The sequence below is a fragment of the Oryctolagus cuniculus genome, chromosome 7 (assembly GCF_051225735.1).
Source record: "Oryctolagus cuniculus isolate XC-2025 breed Fujian yellow rabbit chromosome 7, ASM5122573v1, whole genome shotgun sequence".
NCBI classification, from domain to species: Eukaryota; Metazoa; Chordata; class Mammalia; order Lagomorpha; family Leporidae; genus Oryctolagus; species Oryctolagus cuniculus.
Window position 1 is genome coordinate 32,483,909 of NC_142873.1, and position 26,943 is coordinate 32,510,851.

Consider the following 26,943-nt stretch of genomic DNA (forward strand, 5'->3'; position numbering starts at 1 on the left):
GCCAGATGGAAGCCAGGAGCCAAGAGCTTCTTCTGGTCTCCTAAGTGGGTGCAGGGGCCAAGGGATTGGGCCATCTTCTGATTTCCCAGGCACATTAGCAGGGAGCTGGATCTGAAGTGGAGCAGCCAGGACTTGAATCAGCTCCCATTTGGGATGCCAGCACTGCAGGTGGTGGCTTAACCCACTGCACCATAGCACAGGCCCTTGAGTTTGTCTGTTTTGAAAAAATTTTTGAGAGGCAAAGTGTGAGAGAGATAAACAGAGAGACAGATAGATAGAAACCATGCCCGACCATCTTCTGGTTCACTCTGCCAAATGCCTACAATAGCCTGAGGTCCAAATCTGGGAGCCAAGTACTCAACCCAGGTCTCCTACGTGGGGTGACAGGGACTCATTACATGGACTTCACCACTGTCCCCCAGGGTCTACATAAACACAAAGCTGGAATCAGGAGCCAGAGCCAGGAGTAGAACTCAGATGCTCTGATATGGATGTGGGTATCTTGATCAGTATCTCAACTACTATGCCAAACATCCATCCCTGAGTTTAATTTTTTGTTAAGTAAACCTAAAAAGAAAGCTTAGAAAACAAACCAGAAGCCGTATGAGATAAATGAAAACAGAGCAATTGTGGTGGGCATATAGCCTACTGATTAAGACATCTGCATCCTGTATCTGAATGCCTGAAGAGGTTTAAAATAGTATGACCCATCCAATAAACACTCAAGAAAGTGGTTACATTAATAAATATTCACTTTTTAAAAACCACATTTTGGGAGCCAGTGTCATGATGTACCGGGTAAAGCTGCCACCTGTAATACCAGCATCCCATATGGGCATCAATTCGAGTCCCAGCTACTCCATTTCCAACCCAGCTCCCTGCTAATGCACCTAGGAAAGCAGCGGAGGATGCTTTGGGCCCCTGCACCCATGTGGGAGACTCAGGTGAAGTTCCTGGTTCCTGGCTTTGTCTCGTCCTGGCCATATAGCCATCTGGGGAGTGAACCAGTGGATGGAATCTCTCTCTCTCTCTCTCTCTCTCTCTCTCTCTGTGTGTGTGTATAGGTTTGTAGGTGGGTGTGTCACTCTGACTTTCTGACTTTCAAATACATGTTTGAAAACCTATATTTTTGTATATGTAGCCCATTTGCTATCTTGATTCCATATTCTTTAGTATAAAAATGTTCATATGAAACTAAGGCAGATAACTTTCAAAGTAATAGTAAGCTCATTTCTGTTTCCAACTAATACTATATCAAGGCTTATTGAGAATGTCTACATTATTTTTCCCTCAAACAAGGTATGATACCATACATACTCGTATGATTGTCAAATTATTTGAGCAAGCCACACTATTGAACATTTCTGTTGTACAAGAAAATTCCCTGTTACTGTCCTAACAAGGAGCCCTATCTTTTACCATTTTTTTTTTACTGAACCAATGAATGGAAGATATCTCTCTCTCTCTCTCTCTCTCTCTCTAATTCTTTCAAATAAAACAAATTCTTAAAAAATATAAACTCAAATTTGTGACCCACCTATGGCACATATATGTCATTGTAGATAGAAATGATATAGCTATATATGTTTTTTAAGGACTTTTATTTTGTAATTCCCAAATTTACAAAGGAACTGAAGTATTAGTACAATGAACATATATACACACACACACACACACACACACACACATATATATATGTTTTACCTTTCACCTAAGATCACAAGTTGTTAATTTTTGTCCATCCTATTTTATGTCTATTTTACACACACACACATACATAAACACATTTTTTCTATACCATTTGCAAGTAAATTGTAGATATCACCATACTCTTATACTTTTGCATATGTTTTCTAAAGATAATAGTGTTTTACTGTATAACCATGATAGTTTTATTATACCATATAATAAAAACATCAAGTAAGCATATGATAAAAAGTTCCCTGTTTGTATTAAAGCTGTCAATCAATGCTCAAATGTCACATTTGGTCTTTATGCCTCTTTGGTCTTCATCAATATAGAAGCATTTTCTGGCCCTTATAAGTTTAATTTTTTATGACTTTGGTTTTTCTTTAGAGTGCAAGATTTTTTCTCATGATTACATTCAAGTGAAATATTTTTGGCAACAGTAGTAAAAGGTGATGTTAGGCTTCTTACTACATAATATTAAGTGCTGCAAAACTTCAGATTGACTTTCTATTGATAATAACATTTGATCACTTAGCCAAGGAGTTGACTGTCACATTTTGCATTGAAAAGATGCATTTTCTCTCTGCGATAAATACGACACATTTCTGAGCTTTATTATTGATTCGATTTTGCCTCAACCCTTGATTTTTAATTGCATCCCATTTTTAATTACTCTCCACTGGTCACATTTTGTATAAACTTGTAAGACACTTCAAATTACTTCTGGAATAAAGTGAAAACAAAATATGCATTTCAAATCTCTCCATACAAATCACTTGGAAGAATCTTTATTAGAGTAATTTTGTTTTCATTTTACTATCTATGAGCTAGTCAGTCTAATAAATGTCTTTTCCTGTATAATTAATTGTCTTCACTTTGATCCAATTGAAATAAAAACGAGTTGTGCTTCTCTAATTCCTTAAACAACTAGATCACTGTGACCTTAATTGTACATCACTAGTATGATGACAAAAACGGGAACCAAGAGAAAAAAGACAACACAGATACTTTTGGCCCAAGGCAGGCTAGAGGAAAAAGGCACAGGATGTTCAACCACACGTGTTTTCAGGGGTTTGAGGATCCGTTCTCTTTGAGTGAGAATGGCTTGCCGGGCCCCATCCCATTTCCCTGGCCCCTGTAGACGGTATTGATATGGGGTGCAGGGCCCAAAGAAAATCTCCTTGGCCAGCCTCATATCCCAGAGGAAGAGAGAGAACAGGTTGGGTTTGACGCCTAATTCAGAAGCAATTTCATCCATGTAGTGGATATACTGCACTCGATGTACATGTCTTGGGCTTTTCACAAATCTGGAATAAGAAGGAGACTATTAGAAACCCTGTACCCGATTTCAGTTACTATTCTCTGAGTTCCCACTTGACTTGACTTCGCTGTTTATTAACTTCATTATCTTCTATTTCTCAGACCACCTTAATTTCATACATTTGCCTTACTGTGTTTAGAAGAATCTCTGAGCACAGGATATGAATCCTTAATGTCTCTAAATTTCCCAAAGCACCCAGTAGAGTCACATACAGAGAGAAAATGTTGAATGAGTAAGTGGCTAACGTCTTAGGTATTGATCAACCTTTCAGACACAGAATCTCATTCCATTATATAAACCTCGGTAGATGAGGCATGTAAGTTGAGTACAAGAGAGTTAACTCCATTACTCACTTTATGCTTCCATGCTATGTGAAATATCTCTTAACTCTGGACACAAATTTTGAATACTCCTAGAGGGTCAACAATTCGTTTTGGCTTATTTCTATATGACTTGTTCCACATACTCTGAAATTCTGCTAAATCACTTGAGTGAAGGAGGAAATAAAACTGGAATTATAGATCATTTAAAAGCTATCAAAACTCTGGGAAGAAATAAATTAGTATTATTCACAGAAAATATAACAAAATGTAAATGAACCAAGTAGCCAAATCAAGAAGTTAAAAAAGAATACAAAACATGATAAGGAAAGCAGTAAAAAGGCATTCATTAAGGTTAGAGATGGAATCATGAATGTGAGAAAAAGGGGAATTGATAAATAAATCTTAAAGGAGGTTGCTTGAACAATAACAATAAACAATTGACAAAGACTTGAAGCTTTAGATAAGAAAAAAGAGAGAACCTAAAACTAAACACACACACAACAAGGAAAGGGATTTTATACAAAGGTATGGGAGAGCTTAAAATAATTGAAAATTAGCATGTGCATAACTACATGATAAAATATGCAAAATTCAATGATGATGATTTTCTAATCAAATATATTTTTACACTTGACAGAAGAACAATGAAGTAGATCAACAGTGCTGTAAATAATGGAAAATGTGATCTAAGAATAATTTCCAAAATAAGTGCTAGATCCAATATGTATATTAATGATTTATTTCACATTTTCAAGTAACATGAAATCTCCACCCTATTTGTTTCTGACTACACAGAAGCACTAAATCTTTCTCATTTATTTTGTAAGGTTGATATAAATTTAATAACCCAATATAGCAAAGAGAGGAAATAGAGAGAAAATAATCTTATCTATGAATATAATTGAAAACATTATAAATGAATTTCTATAAAATAGAATTTAAATGTTTAATCATAATCAAGGGCAGGCAGTCAGCCAAGTGGTCAAGATGTTTGCATCCCACACGGGATTGCCTGTGTTCAGTTCCCAGCTCCACGTTCTTACTCCAGCTTCTTGCTAATATACACCCTGGGAGGCAGCAATTGAGTTCCTGCCACCCATGTGGATTGCAAACCTAGTTTCTGGCTTTGGCCCCAGCTCACCTCTAGCCATGGTGGGCATTTGGTGAGAGAACCAGTAGATGGAAGCTGTCTATTTGTCTCTGTCAAATTTTTAAAATTAAAAAATAATAAAACACAATGATCAAGCAATCTTTATTCCTGAAAACTAAGAAATGTTTAGGGTTAGGAATAAACTTAAGTAGAGACATAAGATCATGGAAAACATAAGTGATATTTACATTTAATACTTATTTTATCATCTATATTATCCATTTATCTATGAAATTGTGATAATGTTACTCTATCATTTCTTCCAAAGTTACCCTAAGGGTTTTCTTAGAATGTAAGTTTATCATAAAGTGCACAGAGTAGGTGTTAAATAAGTTGAAATAAAAGTGCATCTTCTTAAGCTACCTGTTACTTGATTATACATTTGAAAAGTTACCTTCTTTTGTTCAGATTTAGCTTTTGTGAGCTCAGTTCTTCCAATGGATGAAAGAACTCTCGCCATGTTTCTTGTTGGTCCTCCCTTTTGGAGACTCCTTGTTGCATAAATTTATAATTCTGTGGCTATTCAACAAGTGATGAAATTATGTTCCACAGCCAGGCATTTTTCACACGTGTCTCATGTACATTTTTTCACTGTGCTATCATTAAGCTACAGTTATCTTGGGAGATTTATTTAGGTGGGTGTAAACTATGTAAGTAGAGAAACCAAATAGCTCTGTCTAAGCGGATTTTGTTCACTTTAATCAATAATTAATTTCTTACTCTTTTTCCATTTTCTTTCTCTTCCTGGTGATGTCAGCTATCATGTCACTCACTGGGGGTAGTGTTTGCAGTCCTGAGGAAAAGAGGGAAATTTGAGGGCTGTCAGGGATGCTGAGGGAGACAAGTAAATGAAAAAAATAATTTTGAAATAATTATAATAATCATGTTTTTATCAAACTCATAAACAAATCCCTTTATTAAAAATTCCCAAGGAAGACGTTTTCTTTTCTGTCATTCTTGGGTTGCTAGGAGCAGCCTTTTAGAGCAGGTGGCTAGCCTTCACTTAAGAGAAGTAGAGGGATTGGCGTGGTGGTGTAGTGGGTAAAGCCGCTGCCTGCAGTGCCAGCATCCCACATGGATGCCGGTTCAAGTCCCGGCTGCCCCATTTCCAATCCTGCTCTCTGCTATGGCCTGGGGAAGCAGTAGAAGACGGCCCAAGTCCTTTGGTCCCTGTACCCGAGAGGGAGACCCAGAAGAAGCTGCAGGCTCCTGGCTTCGGATCGGCACAGCTCTGGCCACTGCGGCCAATTGGGGGGAGTGAACCATTGCATGAAAGACTTCTCTCTCTCTCCGCCTCTCCTTCTGTTTCTGTGTAACTCTGACTTTCAAGCAAATAAATAAATCTTAAAAAAAAAAAAGAGAGAGAAGTAGAGGAGCCAGCGCTGTGGTGTAGTGGGTAAAGCTGCTGCCTACAGCACTGGCATCCCATATGTATATTGGTTCCAGTCCCGGCTGCTCCACTGCCTATCCAGCTCCCTGCTAATTGCTTGGGAAAACAGTCAAAGATGGCCCAATTGCTTGGGCCCCTGCACCTATATGGGAGACCCAGGAGAAGCTCCCTGGCTCCTGTCTTTGGACTGGCCACCTCCTGCCATTGCAACTATGTTAGAAGTGAAGCAGGGGATGGAAGATCTCTCGCTCTCTCCTTGTCTCTCCCTTTCTCTCTCTTTGTAACTCCTTCAAATAAATAAATATTTAAAAATAATAAAGAAGAGAAGTAGGTTTTGAGTTGTTTCTGCTTTTAAATCATCAGTCAAAACTCTTGGATATTAAGAATTCCCCTTGACATCTTTTTTGCTTTCCCAGAGGTCCTCAGATGCCACAGCAACTGCCTCAGATGTGTTTCATATTATCTGAACAGATCTTGGCACTCAGCTCATGTCTCAAAAATTATTTTTTCAGACCTCAGAGCAATGGCAAAATTCATTTGTCACTATGCATTCACGAACTATGCAGTGATGGAAAACATCCCAAGAGTGAAGTAACTATATTTGGTAAGAAGAAAAGCAAGTGATAGGAAAAAAGAAGGTGTGTATGTGTGCCTGTGTGTGTGTTGGCAGGACAGAGGACATGATAAAGGAAGCTTAGGGTGGCAAAGACACAGTAAAGTCAAGGGAACATAGCAGATTGATTTCTAAACTATGCTCCTCCTGGTTTCATCAGTGTAGAGGGAACAGCGCAACAAAGGCTGCTGCTTGGCTATTAGAAGTAGACATCATGTCCAAATGATTCCAGCTAGGGGCCAGAGTGAGGACTTAGAAATATGTCTTCTGGCTTACAGACTGGACTTCTGGTCATTCCCACTGCATCCTTTAAATGGGTCATTCAGATCTTTACCTGTGAATTTAAAGAAATCCACATTCCTACATAGACTTACTATATGTGTATCCCGTATACATACCTCTGGTCGACATTCTCTCTCTGTATGATTCTTCTTTCCTGTCTTGTGTGACTTGGGGACAGAGAACTGCCCTCCCAATTCACGGCACCCTCCCTGCCCAGGATCTTTAATGGACTTTTGGGCTGTTTATTTCCTGTCGAGAGGGAGTGCCATCGCAGGAACTGGAGTGAGGAGTCCCCGGGATTCCAGGAGAACACAAGTTCAGGCTCCCAGCTCCAGAGCAAAGCTTAGGAGTGACATAAACTGGACACTGGTCTAACAAGAATCCCAGGGGCCTCTGCCCAAACAAATTTCTCATGTGAGAGTCTCCCCGGTCATAGGTTGGGCTGTTTGCCAGGTGAAAGAAGTATCCCATGAAAGGTACAGCAGTAAACACCTACATACATCTCCCCTTTATTTCCAAGTAAGGCAGAGTTGATAGCTGGAGCCTCAATTTAGCTGAAGATCTCCAAGCCATAGGGTACTGCTCATGAATGCTATCAAATGCCTTACAAACTCTGATCTGGAGGACAGGTATGCAAAACATGAAAGGGAGAGGCTTGCAGATAGAGAGGCCATGTGCACATTAAATTGCTATTTTACACACACCTGGGGAAGTATCAATTATTCTCCTAGGTATGTACCCAACAGAAATGTGTGTATATGTTCAACAGAAGGCATGGGTTACCTTATTCATGACATCATTGTTTTTAATAGCTATCTATGTCTATCAACACAGAATGGCTAAGTTATGGCCATGCAAGGACTTACTCATATCCTTTGTCAAGTGGTAAGCATGTGGAATACCATATAGCAGTGAAAATTAATGACTGTAATGTATGGATGAATTTCACAGGTATGTTCAATGAAAGAAGCTGAACATAACCAAGTACATATTCTATGATTCAATTTGTATGCAGATAAAGAAGTGAAACTATTTGCTGCTTTTATAAATTAGGAGAGTAGCTAGGATGGTGGTGCTGGGGACAGCAAGATGGGGAAAGAGTGTGAGGGGAGCTTCTGAGTTTTGGTCATGTCTTTTTAAAAAAATTCTGATTGATGGTTGAGTGAGGGAATGTGTGTTTAACTTGTGAAAATCCAACAAGTGATTATCTAACTACTCTCTGATCTGGTCACTGTTGTATCATCTATTTGTCATCTTTTCATGACCCACTGGTGCTATTTATTGGTGCCCATATATTCAGTAAGAAAATATATACTTGTCAGGAGAAAAAGAGACACAGAGTATATACAAGGAAGCCAACATACCTGAACTAGAGCAGTGCTGCAGATTTTGAGTGAGAGTAAGAGTTATTGAAAAGACTTCACGGGGGACTAATGCCATGGCTTCAAACCATGTATGATGTGCGATACAGATACAACACAAGCCACCTGGATAGATGTTCAGGTTGCAGTGAACAGAAGTCTCCTCATAAATTCCTGACTTGCCTAATTTAGAATTCCATGTCTCAGAACAGAGAGGAGATCAGCACTTTGTGTCCCATTCTGACCCATCGGGAAAGGACGCTCTAGTAGTGTTTCCTAAGAAAATAGAATTCTGATTCTTGGAAATCTAAGCAGAGAGAACTTGATTCAAATGACTTAGGATGGTGAGGGAAAGGGCTCCGTGTCATTTAGTCAATTTGTCCTGACACTCTGAACCCACATACAATTCTGCTTTCTTTCTGGTACCCATTTTGATTTGCTCAATATCATCAACTTGGGTAAAGACTTGGTGAATGAGTCAAAAATACAAGTCATATACTCAGAGTTGGCTGAAGAAGAAAAATAACTTCACCACCCTTCTGAAATATGCTTATAGGTATTTTCTCCCTGTTTGTTTTCCTACCTTACAAGTTTCATTTCCATAAAGCCTTACCATAAATTTGCTTTTTGCTGGAAGAAAGTACAGGGTACTGAATATTCAAATGTAACCTGATTGTAATTTTGCATGTCTTTTCTTATTCTTTGTATGGTTTTATTTAAATAGGATCCTCTTAGAAATTAAAAATAAAAATTTTAGAGAATCCATTGGTAATGAATTTTTGGTGGTGAAGTTTAAGACACATTGATGGAATAAGGTGAGGAGATACACAGAAGGGAAAACCTCTGAGTGCACTTAAAATCTTCACTCAGAATCAAGAGCCCACTTTGTTCTTGTAGAAGACTGGTACTTACCCTTGAACACACGTACAACCCATCGACTCTGGAGTTCTGATGTGGGAATGGTAGCTCCTATGGGCTGCAGGATGCCAATGAAAGCTAGTGTTGGCTTCTCTAGCTGAGGAGGGAAGACAAATTTGAACCTAGAATTCTGGCTGTCCAGAATTTCTGGATCACTCTCCAAGAAAGGGAAAGAAAATGTGTAGCCTGTGGCAAAGATAACAACATCGACTTTCTCTTCTGTACCATCCTCAAAGATGGCGGAGGTCTCAGTGAACTCTTTCACGTTTGGTTTCACCAGCACTCTTCCAGCAATGATGTGGTTGGGCAGATTGTCACTCAAAGTAGACTGATGGCTGAGAAACCTGCAACACAAGGAGTGCAATATCAATAAGTGAGTGTCAATCTTCTTTGTAAAGAAGTTGTGGTGGGCAAGCTCTCAGGAAACCACCAGAATGTTTCAATAAATTTACTGCTTTTTACTGGCTCAGAACTTGATTTTCAGAGTTAAACAAAGCTTTAATATTGGCCCTGCCAGGAGACCTCAGGCATGTCTTGTAATAGTTCAGCCCCCTTTTCCTAAACCATGAAACTATAATAATGACATAACAACAAGATTGAATTGTGCTAACCACTCAATACATGTCTAGCTGGCTATGTTTTTACCAAGGATAAAGTGTTTTGATTTTTAACATGTCTATTTATACTTGAAATCATGTAAATATTAACACTGTTCAGTCATTAGTATTTTTCAAGGGGCTACCAGGTGCTACTGCATGATTTTTTAAAGATTTATTTATTTGAAAGGGATATATACATATGTGCATATATATGTATGTATACATATGTATGTATATATACATATATGTGTATATATGTGTACATATATGTGTGTATATATATGTATATACACACACACATATATATCCCTTTTTTTTTTCTTTTGACAGGCAGAGTTAGACAGTGAGAGAGAGAAAGAGAGACAGAGAGAATGATCTTCCTTCCATTGGTTTACCCCACAAATGGCCACTATGGCTGGAGCGCTGCAGCCAGTGCGCCGCACCGATCCGAAGCCAGGAGCCAGGTGCTTCCTCCTGGTCTCCCATGCAGGTGCAGGGCCCAAGCACTTGGGCCATCCTCCTCTGCCTTCCCGGGCCACAGCAGAGAGCTGGACTGGAAGAGGAGCAACTGGGACAGAATCTGGCACCCCAACCAGGACTAGAACCTAGGGTGCCGGCACCACAGGCAGAGGATTAGCCAAGTGAGCCGCCGTGCCAGCCTCCTTTCAATATATATATATATATATATATATATACATACACACACACAAACTCACACACACACAGGAGGAGAGAGAGAGAGAGATCTTCCATATGCTGGTTCACTCCCCAAATGGCCACAATAGATAACTAGGACTGGGCCTGGCTGAAGCCAGGAAGTAGGAACTCCATTCAGGTCTTTCATGTGAGCAACATGGACTCAAATACTTCAGCCATAGTCCACTGCTTCCCTGGCACATTAGCAGGGAGCTGGATTGTAAGGAGAGTGGTCGAAATGCCAACTGACACGCATATGGGATGTGGGTATCCCAAGGGCCCCATGCAGCTGTATGACTTTTCTCTTTAACAATTTATTTCAGAATAGTTTTAAATATAGAAAACAAAAATTGTGAAGCAGCAATATGAAGAGTGTGTATGGTTTTTAGAGAAAATTTTCATTGGAAAAATTTGTGCTCAGTGACATAGAGATCTTGGTAACTGTAATTTATGATTTGAAGTAGCAAATAGCATCAGGATGCACTAGTCTCAGATCTACTTTACTGTTAATACTTTATCTTCCATGTTTTTAATAATTTGTTCCTAGGAAAGAATCTGGAGTCATAGACTATATGTTAGCCATGAAACTACAGACTTTTCTTCCAGATACTTTTTAAAATGAATTTTCACTACCCTTCCTTTGGTTCAAGCCTTTATTATCTTTTGCCTAGATTTCTTCATTAGTGTGGGAAGAGGTGTAGAATGAGCGAAGGTGAGGACCAGGAATGGATTTATGGTAACATCAACTTTTAAGTGACAGGTGGGGGAATGGGATCAAGAAAGGGGGCAGAATAACAGGCAAATGGAGATGAGAGGTGAACTGGACTGGATGACATCAGAGTGTAATGGTGTGAGAGTGTAAGGTTAAGAGTTTGCTATTTCAGAGGTCTTGGAATGACATCCAGATGCACTCTGGTTCTGGGGTGGTGCGGATGGCTCAAGTGTGGTAGGGCAAGAGGCCAATGCACTTGGAAGGCAAAACACTATACTTCCTAAGTAGTGGGAAGCCATGCCTACAGACACTGAAATTGTCCCATTGATGGAGGTTTGAAGGTGACAACAAAATCAATTTTGCACTTAGGATTGAGCAGGATAGAGTTGACAGATGACAATGAAAAAGGAAATGGAGACTGCACTGTTATGTGATCAGAATCACAAATAAAACAGGTATTTAAGTCTATAGTTCTCCCCTCCCTGTCCATTGCATCTTAAAAAAAAAAAAAAACTTGAATAGACTGACAAATAACTACTAGTAGGGAAGAGATAACTTGGATATTACCAATCAAATTAAACTGTATCAAGAATTAGAGTTACATAAAGATAATAGCTTCTGCCAACTAGGCTAGTAATTCTAAAATATTTGCTTTATTTCTATCACTCTGCCATTCAAATAAATAAATCTTTCAAAAGGAGAGGGAAGACAGAAGTTGTGGTGCAGTGGGGCTAAACTGCCAACTACAATACCCATATCCCACACTGGAGGACTGAGTTAAGTCCCAGTAACTCTACTCCCACCTGGCTCCCTGCTAATGCATTTGTGATGCAATGAATAATGATTCAAGTGCTTGGACCCCTGCCATTGACCTGGAGGCCAGGATGGAGTTCTTGGTTCCTGCCCTTGGCCTGGCCCAGCTTTGGACTTTGCGGCCATTTGGGGTGTTAATCAGTGGATGGAGGATCTCTATCTCTCTCTCTCATTCAAATAAATAAATAATATTTAAAATACAATATTTGTTTTTTTAAAAAAATCCTAGACCTTACCTGTGTTTAGGCTGGAGCCCATAATTGGCATGGTTAAATCTTGCATTTAATTTATCCTCTGCCCATTTGTTGATCATGAATGTGGGCAAGAATTTTTCAATTAGCCTATTGTAACGGGTGAACAGTATGGTATCCATGGGATTTCCATTATCCCAAACCCGGTTCCATATCCATGCACCTCGCCTTGTGCTGAGGAAGACCTGTAAGACAGAAGTTGTTGCCAAGTAACAACTTCATTCCTTACCGCGCTGCTCTCAGAGCCTCAGGTGCGTCTATTTTAAATCAAGGGGATGGGATGAACTTCACTCATCACGGGAGCCGTGTTGCCTGACCTGCCTCCTCTCAAACCATGGACACATTTCTCGGGTCCAGTTATTTAAAGTTCTTTTAATTCAATTATTGTTCCTCCTGTTCCTCTTTTGATTTGAATATTTACCATAGCAGGGTTAGATATCTGGGATCTCTTATATCTCCAAAAAGTGAAAGAAAAAGGTGAAATGAGTAAGTTATTGTATTAGGAATTACCAGTTAATATCCATGTTTTCTCTAAACTTTACCATTCTGTAATGCAGACTGACGGAGAACTATCTGGATACAAAGTCTGGGATAACAGCAAAAATACAATGTAAAGATTCACCTAGGACTTTTTTGCACATTTACAAATGAAAAACTCAACGTAAGAAGTATGAAAAGTGGAGGCAATAGTCTGAGGAAGTTTCTATTTTGAGTCCTTCAATGGAGACTCCTTGAAATCACCAGGCTGTAAGGGCTCAGATCACGGAGCCTGACACCTTCCTCGTGGTGTCTCGTACACAATGCCTGGCCTGGGCAGGACAGCACTCAGAACGGCTGATTCAACATCACCTAGCTGGGGTGGGGGGTGGGGGAGCTTTTGCCTTCCAAAGGCTATCTGGATATTTATAACATTACTCATGGGCCATACAAAATTATTGACTTAAAAATTACCCCGCTGTAGATTTATTGAATTTTGAGTCTTGCCTAGGCCAGACCAAATGATTTTGACCTGTGGGCCATACCCCTGAGTCCTACAACAGAAGACTTTTAAGTATTAGGAATCTTGGATCTTCTTCTTGGAAATCTGCAATCAAAGCTGAAAACAAATTTTGAATTATGGAAAGCGATCCCTCTTCACTGCTTAGGGGTCAACAACTTTCCCTACAGGGAGAAATAACTCCTCTTTTCCCGTTCTTCATTTTCTCACACTCAGTTGGAGCCCACATCATTTCTGCTCTATTTTTAGCAACATATCCATGTATCAGTAGTGTATTTTTTCTCTGTTTAAACTGTATTTTTAAAAGAAAATTTTGGTGTTTCCTGTAAAATTAATTTGTTTGAAAGCTCCCAACTCATTAGTGTAGCTGCTCTTTTTAGTGCCCAGGTTATCTGACTCAAGTTTGACTCTCTTATTCCATGACTCCAATGCATGCAATGTGGAAGACTATTATTTTTCTTTTTTTCTGTATTCTTAAACTCATACATGGTACAAAGAAAAAAATATCCATAACCATGCTGGAAAGCCAGCAGTCAAGGTTGAGATACCACTGCTAAAGCAGTGCAGTGCTGTACTTCTCCATATTCTGCAGATTTCAAAGTTACACCAAAGAACAGAATCTGCTTACAATGCCATACCTGTTCAGCAACATTACTGATCTCACCAGCCACATCTGCTCCAGAATTCCCAATGCCAACCACAACAACTCTTTTCCCAGAAAAACTGTCTGGATTCTTGTATGCCCAAGTGTGGAGATAGTCACCTCTGAAATTCTTGATCCCTAGGAGAGAAGAGTACAATCCCTCAAATCACAAATAGACATGAAGCAGGCTGTTTTGCAAGATTCATTTCTAAACTTGAAGTGTATGTTACTTAAGTCCCCTTTCTTTTTTGTTGGTCAGTTGCTGCCAGTAATGAGTTTATCCAAGGAAAAAAATATTCAGTGGCAATGACAATATGGCTGAGGCCAAAGTAAGAACATACTGATGTTTCCTTTTTAAAAGCAATTATAATTTGCTCAGTATGATGACTCTTGGAATTTTAGGAGGTTATTGTCCTTTTCTTATAATCTACTAATATATGAGGACCTGTTCTTTTATTTTTGTGACTCTGTCAATGGAGATACTTAGAAAAAAACAAAGCAATGCTGTCCAAAAGAAATATCATTCAAGGCACATACGTTCTTTTAAATTTTATAGTAGGAACATGAAAGAAGTTTAAAAAGATATTGATTTTAATGATGTATTTTATTTAACCCAACATAATTTAAGATGTTAACATATATAACCAATACACCAGGGTATTAATTAAATATTTTATATATTTTTATCATGTCTTCAAAATTTGATTTGTATTTCATAATGAAAGTACATGTCAATTCATGTTAGCCACATTCCAAGGGTTAAATAGTAATATCAGGCTAGTGGCTACTTTATAGAACAGTGCTAAGTACAGAGTATTACAAGTTTCAAAGTATCTTGAAGAGAAATTTAATTACATTCAAAAATATGGAATGTTGGCACACAGCCTAAAATTATTTTTGGCATGTTCTATCATTCATTGAGTCTTTCAATGGTCTCCAAAATATCTCCTGAATGTTTGTCCTCCATTGAGTCCTGCTAACTTCGCTTTATTAAAGCCTCCTCATCATCTCTCTCATGGATTTTTTTTTGGCTTGTTCAAGCTTTATTTCTTTTTTTTAAACTTTTATTTAATGAATATAAATTTCCAAAGTACAGCTTATGGATTAAAATGGCTTCCCCCCCCTTTCGTGGATTATTAATGCCCCCCTCTTATCAATCATATGGCTTTGCTTTCTCTCCTTTTATCAATTAATCTTTCACACCACTGCATATATAGATTATACATAAAAAGATTAAATATAAAGATTTATCTTTATAAAATAAAAATAGAATCATGTGCCTGCCCTCCTTTCTCACTGCAAACACAATATGCACATATTATGCTCTTTAGAGTTCTTTCATTGATTCTTATCTACCTCCCCTGAGCAGTCACCTGCTCCAGCCACTTCAAGTGTGTGCCATTCTCTGAGCTCTCCTGACTATTTCACACCCTACTGCTTTTCACATCTATACTGCTTCCTCTCCCTCAGACCTTGGTTTGCTTAAGAAACTCTTAGTGTTCAGCTCAAGTGTTACTTCTATTATCTATTTCTGTTCCAGAAAGTTACCACATCCTCTTTTGCACCTTCATGTGTGCAGTGCAGACTTACGATGATTACAATGCAAAGATTTTTCTTACCCACTAATCAGTTAAATACCTGGAAAATCACTTAAGGGCAAATATTGTTCAGTGTAATGGCCACTGCAAATCATGATCCCATCAAAGGCATAGGTTTTCTGCTCCCCATTGGTTTCTACCACAACATCCCACTTGCCAGAGGATGAAAAATCAGGGTGCCTCTTCACACTGCACACCTTTGACTGGGGAAAAAAAAAAACAAAGTTAGCCTTAGCTTTATAGCATTCTTCTCAGTCTCCATTAGAATTTTGTGTTTTGACAAGTAAAACAGGTGATACCTTCTGTATTCATAACCCCTAGATCTTTTAGGAGTTTCATGAACATAAACTCCATAAAACTGTCCCTTCCCAGAGATCAGGGTATTTGGGGGAAATAAAATACACCAATGTTTCCCCTACAATCTATATTCAAGTGTTAATAAAATTAATTGAAAGCTAAATTTCATGTTCCAACCATAAGATGATATTTTTCCTCTGGGGGGAAAGTAATAAACAATCCTTCATTAATCTTGAGAATTATGGGAGACATGGTATTTCATTCAGGATTTTGATAAAAAAAAATCCAACTTGCAAATGTTCTGTAGCTTGCTCTGGCTTGCACAGGCTGTGTCTTGACTACCCTTCAGGTGAGAAGCAGGGTTTTAATTTCTTACCAGGAACTGGATGTGTTCCATAAGATGAAAGTGGCTGGCATACATTCTGAGATACTCCATCAGTTTGGAATTGTGCAGATAATTGGGATAGTGGTCAGGGAAAGGGTAGTCACTGAAGGCTGTCATCTCTTTGGAAGTGTTGCAGGTCAAGGACTTGTATATCCCAGGATTTCCGTTTTCTGTTATGTGCTGTAGGAACAAACAAACCAATGGCTTCCAGGATTCAGAAACACAGTGAAGAATGTATTGGGTGTGATCAGACATGTGGTGTTGGATTTATCTTTCTTTGAAAAAATGTATTGATTACCAACTGTGTATGCTATTGCCCCTTAAGTGGTTGGAGGAATTGGACTCATTTCCTTTTTTTTAAAAAAAATTTATTCATTTGAGAGGGAGAGAGAGAGAGAGAGAGAGAGAGAGACTTACCTGAGAGAAGGGGGGGGGGGACAGGGAGAGAGAGAGAGAGAGAGTCCTATCTGTTAGTTCATCCCCTAAATGGCTACAACATTTCTTGGACCAGACTGAAGTCAGGAGTCAGGAACTCTATTCAGGTCTCCCACATGGGTGGCAGGAACCTAATTCCTTGAGCCAGTACTGATACTCCCATGGTTGACATTAATAAGAAACTGTTCAGAAGCAGAGCTGGGTATCCAACCCAGGCATTCTAAAGTGGGACGTGTACGTGTACAGGAAATGCAGGTACTCCAATGTGGCGTGCAGGCGTCTTAACTGTTAGCCCAAATGCCTTCCCCCAGATTCACTTTATTTTGAAAGGACCTGTTAGTAGGTCAGAAGCAGACCCCAAATGATACAGTAACCTAGCATATCAGAAAAAAAGATTTTGGATAGTAAAAACACAACATAACCAACAAAGCCAGAAGAAACAAAAGTAAAACAAAAAAGAGATTGGGAAAAGAACTTCCCAAAGGATAAAATAGAGATCAAGCTGAAAGTAATTTGTATTAAGAGAAGGATCTGGAAGAACAGATTACAGGATTTGGGAGAAAAAATCATGCAAATATGGTATATTTTAGTATATTGAGAGTTAAAAACCAATAAAGGTAGGTAAACGTGAGTATTTCAGGCATGGAAAGCCAAGACACTCTGGCAAAAAGATCTCTGTGAGTGAGATCCCAGTGGAAAGAACAGGTCTTCAAAGAGGGAGGTGCCTTTCTCTGAAGGGAGGAGAGAACCTCCACTTTGACTATGACCTTGTCTAAACAAGATAAGAGTCGGAGAACTCAAGGGGCTTCCATAGCCTTGGAAACTCATGACTGGTGCATAGGGAGATTACTGATGCCATAAACAGGAGTGTCAATTTGTAAAGTCAACAACAGGAGTCACTGTGCACTTACTCCTCATGTAGGATCTCTGTCCTTAATGTACTGTACACTGAGGCTTAATGCTATAACGAGTACTCAAACAGTATATTTCACTTTGTGTTTCTATGGGGGTGCAAACGATTGAAATCTTTACTTAATGTACACTAAACTGATCTTCTGTAAAAAAAAAAAAAAAGAAATTATCAATTCCCAACTTGACTCTCACTGGGACTAAACATGACAATAGGTCTGATCTGATTTCATCATCATTTAAAAAAATCATCTATTATTTTTCACTTTATGTTTCTGTGTGGGAGCAAACTGTTGAAATCCTTACTTAAGGTATACTAAGCTGATCTTCTGTATATTAAGATAATCGAAAATGAATCTTGATGTGAATGGAAGGGGAGAGGGAGTGGGAAAGGGGAGGGTTGTGGGTGGGAGGGACGGTATGGGGGGGGAAGCCATTGTAACCCATGAGTCGTACTTTGGAAATTTATATTCATTAAATAAAAGATAAAAAAAAAAGCAAAGTGGTTGCTTTTTAATACATAAAAATGATGCATCGTATTTCACTAAGTCACATTTTTAAGGCTACACCTACTTCCTTCTGTTTCTGGAAATGTTCATCTTTCAGTGATATAAGATATAAGCAATGGCCATACACACCTTTCTTGTCAGGGACAGTTGTTTCAATATCTGATAAACACAAAGCAGCACAAAGGGGCATCTTACGCTATAAAGGGGAATGCAAGAACCAAGGTATAGGGGCTCTTAGGTCCTGTTGCCAGGTCCACTAGAGGCAGAAATAGCTGTACAAACGTTCTGAGTTTCAACCTTTTTATTGTGCAGTTTGCATACTGATACCCAGGTATTCAAAGTGGGAATGTCATGGAAATGCACAAGTACTTTGAAAAATTTCAAGTTCATGTGGATGTAAGATATTACTACTTTAGAAAGAACACTTAAAGCAGAAATAACTTGTATGTCATTGCTCAGTTAGAAAGAAAGCATGTCTACCACATTCAGATGTGTCAACTTTATGAGAATGCTTATAAAATTACCTTGTATCTCCATAGTCCTCCAATGTCATTGGTTTTTTCAAAACACACAGGTTCTAGCCCTTCTTCCAGGCAGCTCTTAATGGCACCTAATCCACTGACCCCAGCACCAATCACTGCAATTTTTTTTACTTTCATGATGTCTTGAAAAAAGAAGAGTTCTTGCTGTTTTTTTTGACAAAGAAAATGAAAATTTATTGCCACATCACTGTTCCATCCCCCCATTTTAGCATTATTGTCACAATGCTAAAACTTTTGATAAAGTTTGCTTGTTTCTAGCACAGTTTATATTAGCTTAACTTGGGACATCAGCCCTCTGTATCTGCATCTTCTGCATCCATGACTTCAGCCAAGCATGGATGGAATATATATAAATTCATCCACTTCTGTACTGAACATAGACAAAGATATTTCTTTTTATCATTGTTCCCTAACGATACAATTTAACAACTATTTACATAGCACTTACATTGTGTTAGGTATTGTAAACAATCTAGCGGTGATTTAAAGTATACAGGAAAATGTGCAAAAGTTATATGCAAATACTATTCCATGTTCTATAAGGGACTTGATCATCTATGGATCTCATATCTTCAGGGATCCTAGAATCAACCCCTCATGAATACCAAGGGACAATCATATTCACATGAACCAGATCTTTGGTCTTTTTATTAGAAACATGGAAGATTTGCTAAATTCAGTCAAAATAAAATTTGCATGAATTTTCAGCTGATTGAAAACTTTTAAAAATTATTATGGGGCAGATTGATGAAGAGAGAGAGAGAGAGAGAGCGCGCGCTCTTGTGTTGATTCACTTCGTAGATCTACAAAGGAACTCAGCCTCCATCTCCCACTGGGCTGGCAGGAATCCAGTTACTTCAGCCATTACCACTGCCTTCCAGAGTCTCTTAGCAGAAAGCTTGGCCCAGGCCAGCGCCGTGGCTCCATAGGCTCATCCTCCGCCTGCGGCGCCGGCACACTGGGTTCTAGTCCCGGTCGGGGCGCCAGGTTCTGTACCGGTTGCCCCCCTTCCAGTCCAGCTCTCTGCTGTGGCCCGGGAAGGCAGTGGAGGATGGCCCAAGTGCTTGGGCCCTGCACCCCATGGGAGACCAGGAGAAGCACCTGGCTCCTGCCTTCGGATCAGCGTGGTGCGCTGCCCCCGCAGCGGCCATTTGGGGGGTGAACCAACGGAAAAGGAAGACCTTTCTCTCTGTCTCTCTCTCTCACTGTCCACTCTGCCTGTCAAAAAAAAAAAAAAAAAAAAACAACTTGGTGCTGGAGCTGGGTGTGAAACTCAGGGACTCTGGGGACGCAGGCAGCCTAGCTGTTAGGCTAAACACCTGGTCCTGATTAAAAACTTCCATTGCAGAAATATCCCAGATTTTCCACAAACTCTACTAAATTTGATTTTAAAATAGTTATATAATAAAAGCAACTCATAGAATCTGTTTACTAATAACTAAAAAATGCTTAGAGTTGCCATAATGTGCCTAGGGATGTTCTTAATAGGTTCTTAATCCAAAGTCAAAATAGAAGCTGTGATCTGTAAGTAAAAAAAATTCTACAAAATTGAATCAGATGGACTTTGTCATTGCCATCTGCCATCTAAATGCATCTTTTTTGGTGAAGTTTCTAAAGAATTCATTCTCTCAGGCAACTTCAAACATCTAGGCTTGAGGGGGAAGAATATCCTAATTGTAAGGTTAACTCACATTTCCCAATCCAGTCAAAATGGGGAGACTTTGTATTTTGTCTAATAACATCAATGCTATGTTTTAATGACCATTTTCTGCTATATATCTTTAATCTTGTGACACAAACTCACGCTATCTTAAATTTCATATCCACTTAGTATCTAGAACATCATGTACTCACAGTTATTTTAGTTTATGAATTGTTACCATGGGCCTAGGAGTCTTTTTCATTATTATTTATTTCTAACCTACAATTAATGCATGCTCACTATTTAAAAAATCATAAAATAAGAAATTAAAAGAAAATATAAACATTTCTTATTCATTAACCCAGAAATTACACAGTATATGTAGTCAGAGTTTTGGACTTTATCTCTCTTTTTCTCTGTTTCTCCATATGTATTATTTATTTATAATATGTTACTTACTTTTTCATCTAATAATTTCGAAAACATATGTCAATATTCATGGAAGTTCTCAAGAAATATTTGTGAACTGAATTAATACATTTTAAAACTGTAGAATTTTCCATTATATAGTTTACTCTTTTTTTTTTTTTTCTTTTTTTTTTTTTTGACAGGCAGAGTGGACAGTGAGAGAGAGAGACAGAAAGGTCTTCCTTTGCCGTTGGTTCACCCTCCAATGGCCGCTGCGGCCGGCGCGCTGCGGCTGGCGCACCGCGCTGATCCGAAGGCAGGAGCCAGGTGCTTCTCCTGGTCTCCCAGGCGGGTGCAGGGCCCAAGCACTTGGGCCATCCTCCACTGCACTCCTGGGCCACAGCAGAGAGCTGGCCTGGAAGAGTGGCAACCGGGACAGAATCTGGCGCCCCGACCGGGACTAGAATCCAGTGTGCCGGCGCCGCAAGGCGAAGGATTAGCCTAGTGAGCCGCAGCGCCAGCCTATATAGTTTACTCTTGAGCATTTTATATTTTCCACATATCCACCATTATGAAGACAGACATTTTATTATTCTTCAAAAGCTTCTTATGACTGTAAGAGTTGCTACTTCAATCCTCTTTTTTTTTTTTTTTTTGACAGGCAGAGTGGACAGTGAGAGAGAGAGAGACAGAGAGAAAGGTCTTCCTTTTGCCATTGGTTCAACCCCCCAATGGCCTCTGCGGCCTGCGCGCTGTGGCCAGCACACTGCGCTGATCCGATGGCAGGAGCCAGGTGCTTCTCCTGGTCTCCCAGGCGGGTGCAGGGCTCAAGGACTTGGGCCATCCTCCACTGCTTTCCCGGGTGCATTAGCAGGGAGGTGGACTGCAAGTGTAGCATCCAGGACTCCAACTGGCACTCCAATATCGGATGCTGGTGTAGCAGGTAGTGGCTTAACCTGTTGTGCTGTGTCAGCCCCTGGCCTATTTTTCAGAGGGCTCCCTACCTGATTTGCTATAGTTCTCCCGTTTTATTTTACTGGTTCTTGTTTACCCTCATTTCATTTCAACCAATCCATATATATCAAACAATCACAAGCTAAAGTAGTTACGGGACACAAAGCAGTATATCATGAGGAATAAGATCTCGTTCTACCAGAGAAGCTAAGATAAATACAGAAATAGCTATGACACATGGCAATATTTATACTACAATTATAATTGCTATATTTCCTAAATACAAAATGACATTTATTGTAATCATGTCTCAATGTAAGAAAAACCATTTAAAATCAAGAGATGCTAGAAATTCTGCTGTATTTTTTGCTGTTGTAAAAATGGTCGAAATCAATGCCATAGGTGTTAACAGAGGGGCAGATGGAAGAAAACAGACAAAATCAATAGGCCCTGGTAGCTCATCTAAGTCTTCTGAAGTCACAGAGGAAGGCTTATCCAGCTCACCGTCTTAGAGGAGGGGATTATCCCCTTTCTGGATTTGAGCAGTGGGCAGCTGTGCTATGGATTTTTCCACCCTTGATCCTCAGTCTGGGTTACTTATGTATCAAGCCACTGGGGAGAAGGAGATGCTGTCTTACCTCCTGGCTAGCCTCTCTTGGTGGTCTTCCCAAGGGATTGTCTCAACCTCTGCAGGAGCCTTGGTGTTGCCAACATCTTCCCACCCACAACACTCTTTTATACTTCCTTAGTCCCTTTTTTTTTTTTATCAGAAGGTAAGACATTTGCATCTAGTCCCTGGGAGGACCCACCCTTTTTTCTTAATGTTTGTGATAACTGTAGATAGACTCTTTCCTCATAATTGCCATAAATAACTCCTGAAGGAAAACTGTCTCCAATTTCCCCAGGCGTTCTAAAGCACAGGAGAAATTCCCTTCACAAATCTTGGGACCTGCAGCTTCAAAGCACTGCTCTTCAAGTGATGGGTTCCTTACCTCATGGACTAGGGCTCTGCAGAGAGACCCAATAGGTGTAACTATTAGGGGAGTTGGCTCATATGGATACTGAGAGTGAGAAGTTCCATGGGAGGCCATCTGCCGGCTGGGGACCCTGTGGCTCCGTCCAAGCCAAAAGTGGCAGGGCCAGAGAAGCTGCAGATATAAATATTCCCGAGTCTAAGGGGTAAGGCCTAAGAACCAGAGGGGACACTCATTAGTACAGGCCTTGAAGTTGAAAGCCTAGAGTCTGGAGTTTTGGTTTCCACGAGGAGAGTCTCCTGGCTCAAAGAGAGAACATAATTTACCTTTCCTCTTCTTTTTGCTCTATTGGAACCCCCGGCCATTGGTGTCCACTTTCCCAGTCAATCCACTAACACACAGGTGAGTCCCCAGAGGGGACACTCATTAGTACAGGCCTTGAAGTTGAAAGCCTAGAGTCTAGAGTTTTGGTTTCCACGAGGAGAGTCTCCTGGCTCAAAGAGAGAACATAATTTACCTTTCCTCTTCTTTTTGCTCTATTGGAACCCCCGGCCATTGGTGTCCACTTTCCCAGTCAATCCACTAACACACAGGTGAGTCGTCTCTGGAAGCATCCTCAGAGAGCCCTGAGGCAGGCCAATCATTCTACTGATGCAAAGCCACCTCTTCTCTCTCAGCAGAAGAGGTAGACTTGGTGCCTACTGAACATTCAGAATAACTAATGCTTCAACAGCTATCTGGGTATCCATGAAATCACTCAAGTTTACACCTAAAATTAACCAAGTTCGTCCTTTGTCAACTTGGCACATACACTTATCTCATTAAACCATATTTCATCTGAAAATAAAGGCCATCACAAGGTGATAGTTGTAACTTAACACATTACAAGTATCCCGGTACAATTGAAAAAACATTCGAAGAGAAGGTAAAGTCTTGGGCGATGCTTATTTTCTCTTAATATCCCACAATGTAAATATTATGTTGTAAAATTAACAATAGTTAAGTACTGATGTAAAGTCAATAAATCTTATAATACATGATAAATTAGTAAGAAGGGAATGAAAGCAATAGCACTCGCTTAAAATATGTATACATACACACAAATGTATTCATATTCTGGAAAGTATTATCACCTATCTGGTGCTTTCATAAGTCTAATCCACTATCTTACCAGGCCAGCTATTCAGAGTCATGGGGTGTGTGGTAGGGCCAATGAACTCCATGAGCAACACTATTTTGGCATGAGATGAAGTCCTTGATAAATAGCAAAACTTCGTGGAATATCATGATGTTAGATAAAGCATTTTGTAAGTCCATAGATGGAGTTTCGGCAGAAGCATCATATACAGAGAAGGCAAATCCACACCCAGCATTAGTGTCTATTTGAATAAGGACAAAACACTGCCCTGCCCATGATGGAGTCAGTCCAAAGTGATCTACCCACCATCAAATAGCTGGATGATCATCACAGGGATGGATGCCACACTGAGGGCTTGGTGTTGGTCTCTGCTGCTAGAAGATTGGGCACTCAGTGGTGGTTATAGCAGGGTCACTTTTGGAAAGTGGGAGTCCCTGTTGCTGAGCCCATACAGTTTTCTTCCTTGCTAATATCATCACTTATGAGCCATTGAATGATGACATAGGTGGCTGGGGAATAAGCTGACTGATAACCACAGAATGGGTCATCCTATCCACTTGCTTAAAAAAGTCTTCCTTTGCTGAAATCATCACATGAGCAGTGTTCACTTGGGACACAAATGTCTTCACATTTTTTTGACCATTCATAGAGGTCTATCCACATGCCTCTTCCCCAAATTTCTTTGTCACCAATTTTGCAATCATAATCCTTCCAAGGACCTGCTATACTAATTGGTATATAATCACAATCTTGCCATTTCTTTCTCTAAGCAAAGTGCACAGCTAGGTGTACCACCCAAAGTTCTATCCACTGAGATTTCCTTTCACTACTCCCCTTCAGGGATGTCCCGTAAAGGGGTTGTAGTGTTACAGCTGTCTACTTCTGGGTAGTGCTTGCATATTGTGCAGAGTTGTCTATAAAACTAGGCTCTAGTCTTCTCTTCCTCTGTCAATTGGTCATAGAGAACTCTCAGTCAGGCTACAGTGTAGGCTGGGAGAGAGAAGGCAGTGTAGCAGGAGTAGGAACCATGCGCATTAGGGTAACATCTTTTTTTTTTTTTTCACTTCATAACCTGCTCTTTTTTTTTTAACTTTTATTTAATGAATATAAATTTCCAAAGTACGACTTATGGATTACAATGGCTTCCCCCCCATACCGTCCCTCTATCCCACAACCCTCCCCTTTCCCACTCCCTCTCCCCTTCCATTCACATCAAGATTCATTTTCGATTATATTAGGGTAACATCTTCATGTAACTTATTTGTTCCTTCAGAGAAATCTCATGTCCAATCACATATATACTGTTCCTATTTGATGATAGAGTGCTACTGTTCATACCAAGCTTTGTGGCTTTGTGGGTCAGATAACACCCAACTTGACGACAGGAATCTCAGGTTGCATGATAACTCTGTGGCTCATGCCCAAGTGTTCAGTCTCTTTTTTTCAAAATATTTTTTATTTTTTTTTGGAAAAGCAGAGTTACACAGAGAGAGGAATGGAGGAAGAGAAAGAGAGATAGACAGAGACAGAGGTAGAGACAGAGATAGAGTTACAAAGATCTTCTATCCACTGGCTCACCCCTCAAGTGGCTGCAACATCCAGGGCTGGGACTGGCGGAAGCCAGGAGCCAGGAACTCCTTCCAGTCTCTCATGTGGGTGGCAAGGACCCGGATACTTGGACCATCTTCCCAGGCTCATTCGAAGGGAGCTGGATTGGAAGTAGGGCAGCCAGGATTTGAATCAGTACGCATATGGGATGCTGGCATCACAGGTGGTGGCTTAACTTGCTATACTGCAATGTTGGCCCCCAAGTATTTAGTTTCCAACAGAGCTCATCAGTAGGCAAAAAACTGTCTCAAAAGTAGAATAAAGTGTGGAGCCCTGCTCCAAAATCCTAAGGGCTTCTTCTCTACTCATAGAGCCACCTCAACCTGTTTCAGAGCCTTCTATACTCTGAACCCCTCCTGAAACGAGCGGATTGTGGGATCACTCAATAGATGCACTGGAGTACCACATGCAAAGGAAAAGCGTGTGGCCTCTAAAATTCAGGTAGGCTCACCATTCCTTGTGCCTCTGTCTTGGTTGTAGGAGGAGTGAGATACAACAGCTTACCTTTCACTGTAGAAAGGATATCTCAGCATGCCCTGCCTCATTGGACCCTCAGACAGTTCACTGGAGTAGAAGGCCCCAGAATTTTAGCCAAATTTACTTCCCAGTCTGATACTCAAATGTCTTATCAATAAGTTCAGAGTAGCTGCTACTTCACACTCATTAGGTCCTATCAACATAGAGTCATCAATGTAATGGATCACTCTTGTGGAAGGGGAAGCTGATTAAGAGTCTCATCAGCTGAACTCTGTAATTAATACACAATTACTCTTAGGTGTTTAATTAATGCTATAACTAGTACTCAAACAGTACTTTACACTTTGTGTTTCTGTGTGGGTGTAAACTGTGGAAATCTTTACTTAATATATGCTAAAATGATCTTCTGTATATAAAGATAATTGAAAATTAATCTTGATGTGAATGGAAGGGGAGAGGGAGTGCGAAAGGGGAGTGTTGTGGGTGGGAGGGAAGTTAATGGGGGGGGGGAAGCTATTGTAATCCATAGGCTGTACTTTGGAAATTTATGTTCATTAAATAAAATATAAAAAAGAGAAAATAAATAATAAACTTTACTACCTAAAAAAAAAAAAAAGAGTCTCATCAGCTAAGCTGTGCAGTACAGTTTGGGGAAAGTTGACACACTCCTGAGGGTGTCAGTGACGGTGTCTTGCTGGCTTTGCAAGCTGAAAATAAACTGTGTCTAGTGGGCATCATGGATCGATATGGGGGAGAAAGGTGTTTTCCAGATCAATACCAGACTCCAGGAGATATGTTAATTTGCTCAAGTAATGAAAACCACAGCTAGTACAGCAGCAGTAGTTGGAACCACCAATGGTGAGCCTACGTAATCTTATGATAACTCCCTGTCATTCTCCAGAATCCACTTGTGTTTTCCTTCCAGGTCAAATAGTTAAGTTCAATAGGGCTGTGGTGGGGAGTGCCACCCCTACATCTTTCAAGACTTTGCTGCTGGTACTAATCTCATCAACCCCTCCTGGAATGTGTTGTTTTTTGATGTATTCTTCGCCTAGGCAGAAGCAGTTTTTATGTCTCTCTTTTGGTTTGTCTCAGTATAATAACCCATACTTCAAAGGCCAGGAAACCGATGTGGTGATTCTGCCAGCTATTAAGTATGCTATTCCAGGTGTGCATTCTGGAATTGGACAATTGGCCACAGGATCACAGACTCACTGGGCCCCGTGTGATTCATACCTGAGCTAAACCTCTCTGACCACTGTAAGCCCCTACATGACTGGAAAGCACAGTGATGTCCCAGGTCTCCTTG

At 40.0% G+C, this 26,943-nt stretch overlaps 1 protein-coding gene across 1 annotated transcript; it reads right to left on the minus strand.

Annotated features, from left to right (window-relative positions):
* Positions 1–2,632: 2,632 nt before the first annotated feature.
* On the minus strand, positions 2,633–18,550 carry LOC100352776 (flavin-containing monooxygenase 5-like). Its single transcript, XM_002715228.2, has 8 exons — positions 18,416–18,550; positions 16,030–16,218; positions 15,397–15,559; positions 13,754–13,896; positions 12,104–12,303; positions 9,042–9,391; positions 5,204–5,276; positions 2,633–2,996 (listed from the first exon to the last, which is right to left on the minus strand). Exons 1-8 carry the CDS (start codon positions 18,548–18,550, stop codon positions 2,633–2,635), a joined length of 1,617 nt encoding a protein of 538 aa, XP_002715274.1.
* Positions 18,551–26,943: the final 8,393 nt, after the last annotated feature.